At 43.2% G+C, this 10376-nt stretch overlaps 2 protein-coding genes and 1 long non-coding RNA gene across 4 annotated transcripts in view; 1 reads left to right on the top strand and 2 right to left on the bottom strand.

The window, feature by feature from the left end:
- The window catches only part of MAPK6 (mitogen-activated protein kinase 6), a 131465-nt gene extending 126558 nt beyond the window's left edge, over positions 1–4907 (bottom strand). Inside the window, exon 1 of the mRNA XM_011986212.1 lies at positions 4733–4907. The gene's annotated coding sequence lies outside the window, so the exon portion shown is untranslated. The remainder of the gene's footprint in view (positions 1–4732) is intronic.
- The window catches only part of LEO1 (Leo1, Paf1/RNA polymerase II complex component, homolog (S. cerevisiae)), a 46251-nt gene that overhangs the window by 27511 nt on the left and 8364 nt on the right, over positions 1–10376 (top strand). The window contains exons 7-11 of one of the 2 annotated variants that reach the window (XM_011986224.1): positions 2751–2845; positions 4072–4206; positions 5028–5163; positions 7002–7188; positions 9574–9671. In XM_011986224.1, coding sequence (XP_011841614.1) covers positions 2751–2845; positions 4072–4206; positions 5028–5163; positions 7002–7188; positions 9574–9671 — 651 coding nt within the window. The remainder of the gene's footprint in view (positions 1–2750; positions 2846–4071; positions 4207–5027; positions 5164–7001; positions 7189–9573; positions 9672–10376) is intronic. The other variant, XM_011986231.1, reaches the window with a different exon arrangement.
- The window catches only part of LOC105544019, a 12881-nt gene continuing 12172 nt past the window's right edge, over positions 9668–10376 (bottom strand). The window contains exon 2 of the long non-coding RNA XR_001006704.1: positions 9668–9973. This is a non-coding gene — a long non-coding RNA (uncharacterized LOC105544019). The remainder of the gene's footprint in view (positions 9974–10376) is intronic.

The raw sequence follows: 10376 nt of genomic DNA, 5'->3' as shown, positions 1-10376 counted from the left end.
TGCTGGGATTACAGGTGTGAGCCACCAAACCCGGCCTTGGTACCTTAAATAGTATTAAATTGTTAGAAAGGGATGGTCTGGCATTTTTTAGGTGCTGAATTTTTATATTTTTAATAGTACCATCTCTTCAATGTGGTGGATTAACAACTACCTAAATAACCTTGGTATAAGCTGGTTTCTACCCAAAAACTTTTCAGTAGACTTCACTACTCCTCTTAATGGAAATGCAAACCAAATAAGAAAATTGAGACAAACAGATGCCAAGAATTTGTTCAGGATCACACAGTCAACAGATATAGTGCTTACACTATTTTTTTTTTTTTTTCCTGTCCTCCCTCTACCACCCGTCTACTCGTCTCTGTTTATTAGCCCATCTGTTAATATTATTTCCATGGGACATGTGGATGTATTGATTTAGGCTTGTATCAATACATCTATTATATTTTTAGACCATGTGATACCAGATGCTAGTATGGGTATCAAACTTCCTAAATAAGGCTGGACATGGTGCCTCATACCTGTAATCCCAGTACCTTGGGAGGCCGAGGTGAGAAGACTGGCCCAGGAGTTTGAGACCAGCCTGAGCAACAGAGAAAGACCTTGTTTCTACTAAAAATAAAAAAAATTAGCTGGCAGCGATGGTGCATGCCTGTAGTCACAGCTACTCTAGGAGGCTGAGGTGGGAGGATTGCTTGAGCCCAGGAGTTTGAGGCTGCAGTGAGCTGTGATTGTGCCATTGCACTCCAGCCTGTGTGCCACAGCAAGACCCTGTCTCCCAAAAAAAAAAAAAAAAAATTTATAAATATGTATTTCACCCTAAAATTTCAGTGCATCAGACTACAAAATATTGGTGTTTAACATAAACTGTTGTCTTAAAACCTTGGTGTGTGATAGAAAATAACCCTGGACCCTTATTTTCTTGAGTGATGTTTAAGACTAGGCTGACCAGTCTTAAAGCATGTTGTAGTTAATTCTTTAAGCACAAGGAACCATGGAACCAGGTACAGCTTACGTACCTCTCTGAGGTTCCCCTGTCTTCAGAAATGCTATTATGTGTCCTTCATCCCGATAGATTAGGACCTAGCAATGTGTCCTATTATAGAATAATTACTATTTGAATCACTTTATATAATAGGAAGCATTTTTTTAGAATGGCTTCTCGATTAATAATGGCCTATTCGTTTTTTTGTTTTGTTTTGTTTTTGAGATTGAGTCTTGCTCTGTCGTCGCCCAGGCTGGAGTGCCGTGGCACAATCTTGGCTCACTGCAACCTCCGCCTCCCGGGTTCAAGCGATTCTCCAGCCTCAGCCTCCCGAGTAGCTGGAATTACAGGCATGTGCCACCACACCTGGGTAATTTTTGTGTATTTTTAGCAGAGATGGGGTTTCACCATGTTGGCCAGGCAGGTCTTGAACTCCTGACTTCAGGTGATCCGCCTGCCTCAGCCTCCCAAAGTGTTGGGATTACAGGTGTGAGCCCCACGCCTGGCATATCTGTGTATTTATATGTGGCCAACCTATTGTATGAGAGAGCAGACAGGAATAGTGACAGATTGTTTTGTTTTCATTCCTTACTAAGGAAAATTTCAAACATACGCCAATGTATTAAGAACAGTATAATGAACTCTCTCATGTGCCCATGACCCACTTCAACAGTCGTCAAGTTAACAATCTTTTGTCATCTCCATATTCCCCACCCCAGCTTCCCCAGACTATTCTGAAACAAATTTCAGGTATGACGTCATATTTAATTCATGAATATTATGGAGTTATTCAGTCAGCATACTTTATAGCTATTTGTGAGGAATAAATAGGGAAAGAGGAAAAACTGGAAGGGGGAATCATTAGGACCCAGTTGCACAGACAGTTGCAACTAAGGGAGTGGAGATGCAGACGATCTCCTTGGGACTGGGAGCAGCTGTGTTTAGGATTGACACTGGGGGAACAGGCAGAGGGAAGCACGGTCTTGGCATTGGCAGTTTTCACATTGTTGGCTTCTGTCTGTCTGTTGCCAGCTTCATTCTCATTCTTTCTATCCTTGTCTGTCCTGTTTTGACTCTTCATTGTCATTTTAGTGGGTTGCCAGGAGGCAGCAGTGATAAACTGCATGCATTTAGCATGCTGTGTTTTCCTGGAGGTCCCACTGACTTTAATTTCAGTAACAGTGGTTTTCATTTGCCAACTCTGTCTGGTGTTTCCCCACCATGCAGGTAAGATAGGCTCTAAAACTATTGAAATCTGGGGTTTTAATTTTCATAGGGCACTTATTTATCCTTGCTCATATATGGGAAATTTTTCTCTTTGTGCCAATAGGCAGAGTTTTTGGTCTCATTTTTCTAGAGTTTTTAGCTCTGTGAGAGAACCTGCTTTATATAGGGGTTTCAATTCAAAATTTCTGCCTCACATGGACTCAAGTTTTATCGCCTGTCCCTTGTAATTCTTACTGTGTCTTAACGTATCTCGGGGTTACTGTACATTTAGTATCTGCCATCTGCTCAAATGCTCTAAGCTTTCTCTATGATTCTGATACTGGGAGTTCAGAAATTCACTTAAGCATATTTTTTCCCCTGCTTTTAATTTATCCAACATCTCTAGGTGATTAAGAGGGTTTCAGTGTTGTTCATTTTCCTGCCACACATACATCTGTCACCTCTGTATGCTTATTCTGTGATTATGTGCCTCTTGAGGAAGAAAAAGATGCATAGAATCATTTAAACTGTAATTTTCTAAAGTACTTGTGTTGTGAAACAGGTAGAAAATACTATAAGATGGAGGATACGCCGGGATGAAGAAGGAAATGAAATTAAAGAAAGCAATGCTCGGATAGTCAAGTGGTCAGATGGAAGGTGAGCACAAAATGCCTGAAGGGTATTGACATACCCAGAATGGGTCAGAGGGATCAAGTTTTGAAATACTTTTTATTTTTAAATTTATTATTATTAGTTTTAGAAATGGGGTCTCACTCTGTTGCCCATGTTGGAGTGCAGTGACATGATAATAGCTCAGTGGAGCCTCAAACTCCTAGTCCTAAGTGATCCTTCCACCTCCCAAGTAGCTGGGACTGCCTGGTGTGCACCACCCTGCATGGATTATGGGAAAAAATAAAAAAAGCCTGGGCACGGTGGCTCACGCCTGTAATCCCAGCACTTTGAGAGGCCAAGGCGGGTGGATCACGAGGTCAGGAGTTCAAGACCAGCCTGGTCAAGATGGTGAAACCCCGTCTCTACTAAAAATTAGCTGGGTGTGGTGGCAGATGCCTGTAATCCCAGGTACTCTCAGGAGGCTGAGGCAGAGAATTCCTTGAACCCAGGAGGCGGAGGTTGCAGTGGGCTGAGATCGCACCACTGCATTCCAACCTGGGCAATAGAGCAAGATGCCGTCTCACAAAAAAAAACAACAAAAAACACTTTGTAGACACAGTTCTCCATATGTTGCTTAGGCTGGTCTTGAACTCCTGGGCTCAAGCGATCCTCCACCTCCCAAAGTGCTGGGATTACAGGCGTCAACCACCGTGCCCGGCCACAAATTGACATTTTAGAAAAATTGCCCTTCACTGGGACTGTAGTAGAGCCTGGTAAATGTCCCAGCATGTGTTACTTCTTTGTAGTCAGTCAGTTTTTCTCATTATGACTTCTTATTTTCTTTCCTTCTGAATTCTATTTAAAGAGAGAGAGCAGCAGTTGAATCACGTTTTGTTTTGTTTTTTTTTTTCCTTGAGATGGAGTCTTGTCTTATCGCCCAGGCTGGAGTGCAGTGGCACGATCTTGGCTTACTGCAACTCCACTTCCTGGGTTCAAGCAGTTTTCCTGCCTCAGCCTCCTGAGAGCTGGGACTACAGGTGTGTGCCACCACACCCAGCTGATTTTTGTATTTTTAGTAGAGACAGGGTTTCATCATGTTGGCCAGCCTGGTCTCAAACTCCTGACCTCGTGATCCCACCCGCCTCAGTCTCTCAAAGTGCTGGGATTACATGTTTGGGCCACCGTGCCCAGCCTGAATCACCTTTAAGTGAAGTAAGATGGTAGAGTGAAAGCTTTATGACTTTAGTATATGAAATGTTTCTTCTTTCCAGCATGTCCCTGCATTTAGGCAATGAAGTGTTTGATGTGTACAAAGCCCCACTGCAGGGCGACCACAATCATCTTTTTATAAGACAAGGTACTGGTCTACAGGGACAAGCAGTCTTTAAAACGAAACTCACCTTCAGGTAACTGTTATTATTATTATGTATTATTTTTTATGGTAAAAGCAGTGAAACATAGATGTTTCTGTAATGCCTGCCACCTGATTGATGTAACCCCACGGTGTGATTCAGCAAGAACCAAGATCTTGTGCATAGTTCTGCTGGTTCAAAGGTTATTTTGTCAAATACACTGAAAGTTGCTATTTCTTAGGGAACCAGGTCATGCTAACCAGACTTACAAGAGAATGTCAATGTATTTAATTCCAGTGACTATTATAACTACCTTGGGTAATGCTTATCTTTAGAGGGGGCACAATAATGTTGGTTATGATTTAGCTTTTTGAAATTGTAAAGGTCAACATACAGGCTTTGGAATCAGTTAGGCTCATATTTGAATTCCGTTTCCACTTGTGTGACCTTGTGCCACTTTCTCAATCTCTTTTTGTCTCAGTTTCCTAAATCTATAAAATAAGATAGTTATATTAACAATATTAATATATTAATACTAATTAAAAGTAATGGCAAAAGCCGTAATTACTTTTGCACCAACCTGTAGTATCTAATTAATGTTGCTTGAGCTTATCCATTTATTGCTTCTAGAAGGCGATCATGCCATACAGTCTTTTTTACTCCAACCTTCTGTTTTCATTTGTGGAATAAGAATGTCTCAGTGAGCCACAGAATGAAGAAAATCACAATCTTCCACCTGGTATATTCAGTCGAGTGTCCCTGCCTGTTTGTTCAGGTGACTAGGAAATGGTCACTGGGCTCTTCTGTGACGTGGGTATCACTGGCTCACAAATGTATCTGGTAAACAGTGAGATGCTCTGTTTATTTCCTGGCAGACCTCACTCTACGGACAGTGCCACACATAGAAAGATGACTCTGTCGCTTGCAGATAGGTGTTCAAAGACACAGAAGATTAGAATCTTGCCAATGGCTGGTCGTGATCCTGAATGCCAACGCACAGAAATGATTAAGGTATGTTTGCTAAGCCTTATCCTGGGATTCTTTGTTAATTAGGAAAGTATTTCCCAAAATGCTTGTTCTTCATCTCTTATTGGCCCACCTTTTCCTCTTCCAACCAACATGAATAGGGAGCTGGATTCATTTCCTCAGCATTCGCCAAACAATGCGTGATGCGGCGATGACAGTAAAACAGACACAGGGCTCAAGTTCTCTCTTCACCAGGCCCTGAGAGTTCAGCAACAAACCAGTGATTGAAATATCTGAATTTTCATGTATAAGTCCAAAGATCATTAAGTCTTCTATGTGTGGTTTAGAATCCATGTCAGAAGTCAGTGGAGATACCAGAGAGTAGTGTAAAATAGAGAATAGACCAGGAGTTTGAATGAGAGAGTGCCTAAAGGAGACTCTGGTAAAGAATAAGATGAGCTTATGAGTTTTTAAGGTCAGTTTGTAACATTCTACCTGGTATATTTTCAAATGTGACCCAGCTGTTAATTAGGCACAAGTTTATTTGGGGCGTTGTACCTAATCGATAGAGCATGCGGTCATATTGGCCATTGGCCTTTCCTGCAGCACTGTGTTTGAGAAGCCAGATGCAATGGTACAGGCTCATCATTTCTCCTCTCCATCTCCTCTAATCCCTACTAGATTTGGCCTTTGCCCAACCTGCCTTTGTGATTATATTGTTTAGTGAAGCAGGGCATGGTGAGGCTAAGACAGTCCAGTTGCCTCAGGGCCTTTCTTACTAATCTTATGGTCAGGTTCTGCTGAAGGTTTGGCACTGAGCCCTTACTTTTTCCTCCATCCTATATTTGTTCATCGAGGCAGATTAAACCAGATCTCATAGCAGTACCTAACCCCGTGGTATATAGGGGCATTTGCTTTGGAGCTGGGCTTGTTCCATTTCCCCACCTTTTCTGTACAGGCTAAGGGAGTTGGAGGAACCTGCAGATTCCAGCCTCAGCATTACTGGAGGAGCTCTTGAACCACTTTAAGCATCCCCCTACACCCTCCTCCATGTCCCCAGCTCCTGTGAAAATGTAGACAAGGAGTCAGCTAGTTTGTTCTTAGTCCCTGTACTACTGACAGTGATTTTTACTCTAACCTCCGTACAGCCACATATTACAAAAACAATCTGTTTCATAGAATTCCTAGCAATAGATGTGGAGTTGTGTATGATAATACAGAGCAATTGGATGAGGAAGACCTTCAAAGAAATCCCAGAATATCCCTGAAACCTACTCGAACACCACCCCTACCCCCAACCTGGTTTAACATCAAGATGCAGAATGCCAGGCAGTGCAAAAGAAACGAAAGCTCTACCTTGTGGCTTTAGGACGCTCCCCAGCCTGTCATCAGGAGCCGTGAGGAGCTGTCTGGGTTAGGGGCTGAGGGGCTGGGACCAGAATATCTGGAACTATGGGCGTTTGGTAGAGCTGGGGCAGATCAGGTGTCTGTGGTTCAGGGATGAACAGGAACAGCCACTGCTACTCCAGGGAGTCACTTTAGGTGTCTGCTGGGCATGGATGGGGTTTCTCAGGCGGGTCGCTTCCCTCTGGGTTAAGTGGCAGCACAGGACACCAGCACGGCTCCCAAGGACACACCTGTGCCAATGCCAGTTGGGCCGGTTAGTGTCAGGGCTCCCTTCTGCTGCTTTACCCTTGTGTTGCCTTCGCTCCTGCAAACCAAACCAGAGGGTCCATGTGGAGGCACAGAGGTGTGATGGGGAACACACACAGGACAGCTGTTATCTTGACCAGACATTACATGCTGTTTGTGATAAAAGTGGGTTCAAGTGGGCACAAAAGTAGCTCCTTTTTAGGTTAAAGAGGTTATTTGCTTCTTTATAGAAAGAAGAAGAACGTTTGAGGGCTTCCATACGTAGGGAATCTCAGCAGCGCCGAATGAGAGAGAAACAGCACCAGCGGGGGCTGAGTGCCAGTTACCTGGAACCTGATCGATATGATGAGGAGGAGGAAGGCGAGGAGTCCATCAGCTTGGCTGCCATTAAAAACCGATATAAAGGGGGCATTCGAGGTGAGTCATGTGTGGAAATTACATTTCATCATTTCAGGATTCTGGACTTCATCCTGGCATTGGATGTAATCTGACTGCCAAGTCAATGGACCTTTTTTTTTTTTTTTTGAGACAGAGTCTTGCTCTGTCATTCAAGCTGTAGTACAGTGGTGTGATCTCGGCTCACTGCATCCTCTGCCTCCCGGGTTCAAGTGATTCTCCTGCCTCAGCCTCCCGAGTAGCTGGGATTACAGGTGTGCACCACCACACCCGGCTAATTTTTGTATTTTCAGTAGAGACGGGGTTTCACCATTGACCAGGCTGGTCTCAAACTCCTGACCTCAAATGATCTGTCCGCTTTGGCCTCCCAAAGTGCTGGGATTACAGGCATGAGCCACTGTGCCTGGCCAGGACATTTTTAAAGAACCGGTTGTCATGAGTGATCTTAGTTCATTCAGATGGGCTTGAAAGGTAGGAACTGCTGTTGTTCCCACTTTGGGTTTTATCCCTTGAGCTTCTGCTTTCTGACTTGAGAATCTGTCAATTATATTGGAACTTCTGTAAACTTTTTTTTATTACCTAACTGGGAATCAAGAAATTAAACTATTCCAAAATTATGTGATATTTTCTTTCATTCTTCTTCTACATTTCTCTTAGAAGCATATTTCCTCCTTTCGCAAGTATCAGTGATTTCTGATGGTTACCGTTTTTTCCACACATACTGAATTTTAGGCAGATGCTCAACACTTGACATGCATCCTATTTGATCCTCATAACAACATTATGATCTAGTTGCTCTTATTTCTTTGTTCTTATTGCAGAAACTGAGACTTTGAGAGGTTGAATAACTTGCCCAAAGGCACGTAGTTGCTAAGTGGTCAGTTCTTAAACCAAGGTCATCTGACTTCTGAGACATCTGTCCCACCTGGTTCTTACCCAGGGGTTCCCCCAAGCCAGTAGCAAGAAGACATGCTGAAAAGCAAACGAAGAAGACCTGGCTGGCCTCGACCCTGCCCACTCTCATCTCAGTCCTGCCACTTTTTAGTTGTGTAACTTCTGAAGAGTTACATAGTCTCCCTTAACTTCTGTTGCCTCATCATGACAAACACAACCTATTAATAATGGTAGTTAGAGCATAAGGTTGTTTTGAGGATTACATGATATATTTAAAGTACTTAGCCTAGAGCCCGGCATATAACAAGTAAATTTTTAAAACACCCAAATTTATTTTTCTCTGACTCTCCTGTGAAACTCATTTCTCCTTTTCTTGTAGTGACTGCATTTGGTCTGGTGACCTGTTACATATTACCTACCTATTATTTTTTGGGGGCCACAGTACAGAGACCCTTTCTTTTTTGTCAATGCTGATTTCCCATAGAAAAAGATTCAATTGTGTGGAAATAAACCACACAAAAATTAAATAAAAATTTTAAAAATCTGAGGATGCTTTAAGGGAGAGAGGTATGTAACATTCAGGTCACCAGAGATTAAAAATCTAGCACATGAGTCTAGTAGTGCTCAGATCCATACAGTAATCAGATAGACAAGGAGCGGGGACAAAGGGAAGGCTTTGGGTTTTGAGGGGAGGGGCTTGGTCTAAAGTCCTTGGCTCTTATTCCACCCAGAGGTTCACCTGGGCTTGGGCAGTGGAGCAGATGGGCGCCCCTCTGCATCTCTCTTTGAAAGGTCCACCTGGCAACAAATGGTCTTTACAGGACCAGGAAAACACTTTCTTGCTTTACCTTCAAAGCTCATTTTGGAATTAACTGTTACCGGTGGAAGAATGTCTCAGGCTTTAATAGTTGACTTCGGAAGAGTAGGGTATCTGCTTCTTTAGAAACCTTGCACACAAGCCTTTTTGATCTTTAAAGGTGGTCAGGTTTTTGTATTTTGAGAGGGTAAGTCTGCTTTATTTCAACATATCTAAAATTTATATTTATCTTTAAATCAAAAACTTTAAAATTATTTGGTTCCTCTGGGAGGAAATATACAGAGGGAACTAAAGATATTTATGAGAAGAAACCATTTAAGAATGAATAGTTCACTGTCTTCGAAAGTCACTCACAGCTGGGCACAGTGGCTCATGCCTATAATCCCAGCACTGTAGGAGGCTGAAGAAGGAGGATTGCTTGATTCTAAGAGTTCAAGACCAGCCTGTGCAACATAGCAAGACTTCATCTCCACTAAAAGGAAAAAAATATTAGCTGGGCATGGGTAGGCAGTGCACACCTGTGGTCCCACCTACTTGGGAGGCTGAGGCAGGAAGATCACCTGAGCCCAGGAGGTCAAGGCTGCAGTGAGCCATGATTATGCCACTTCTCTCCAGCCTGGGCCTCAAAGCAAGACCCTGTCTCAGGAAAAAAAAAAAAAAAAAAGGTCACTCACAATCTATACTTTTGCTTTCAGAGGAACGAGCCAGAATCTATTCATCAGACAGTGATGAGGGGTCAGAAGAAGATAAGGCTCAAAGATTACTCAAAGCAAAGAAGCTTACCAGTGATGAGGTAAGACCAAATTTATTCAATTCTAGGGGTTTATCCTGTACTCAGGAGCCAACTGCTTTGAATGAAGAGCTCACAGATCAGACAGGCACAAATTAGTTGTCTACACACTTCACTGAAATCCAGCGAGATAAATGCAGTAACAAGACAGAGTGCTCCAGAGGAGGGTCTGATACCAGTATTTAGAGAGGTCTTAGAAGGCTGCATGGAGGATGAGACTTCTTGCTGGGTGTTGAAGAGTGATCAGAAGCTTGCTGGGCAAACTGTCCTATCTCTGGTAGGTCACTCTGGATAGATGGAAAGGCCTGGAAGAAAAGGTGCAGGTCCCTGACATACCAAGGCTCATCCAAGAGAGAGTGATGGATCATTCAGTGTGGTAGACCAGAGGGTGTATCTTCTTTTTGTAAAAATTCTCCGTATTTTTTTTTATTAGGAAAATAATTCATTCTTGGTTAGAGGTGGTGGCTTATGCCTGTAATCCCAGTATTTTGGGAGGCCTAGGCAGGCAGATCGCTTGAGCTCAGGAGTTTGAGACTAGACTGGGCAACATAGGGAGACCCCATCTCTCCAAAAAAGTACAAAAATTAGCTGGGGGTAGTGCTGTGTGCCTGTAGTCTCAGCTACCAGAGTCTTGAGGTGGGAGGATTGTTGGGGTGGGAGGACTGTTGGGGTGGGAGGACTGTTGGGGTGGGAGGACTGTTGGGGTGG

Source organism: Mandrillus leucophaeus, unplaced genomic scaffold (genome assembly GCF_000951045.1).
Source record: "Mandrillus leucophaeus isolate KB7577 unplaced genomic scaffold, Mleu.le_1.0 Scaffold108, whole genome shotgun sequence".
Taxonomy (NCBI): Eukaryota; Metazoa; Chordata; class Mammalia; order Primates; family Cercopithecidae; genus Mandrillus; species Mandrillus leucophaeus.
Note: the sequence above shows the minus strand (reverse complement) of the source record. Positions and strands in the feature narration are given on the sequence as shown.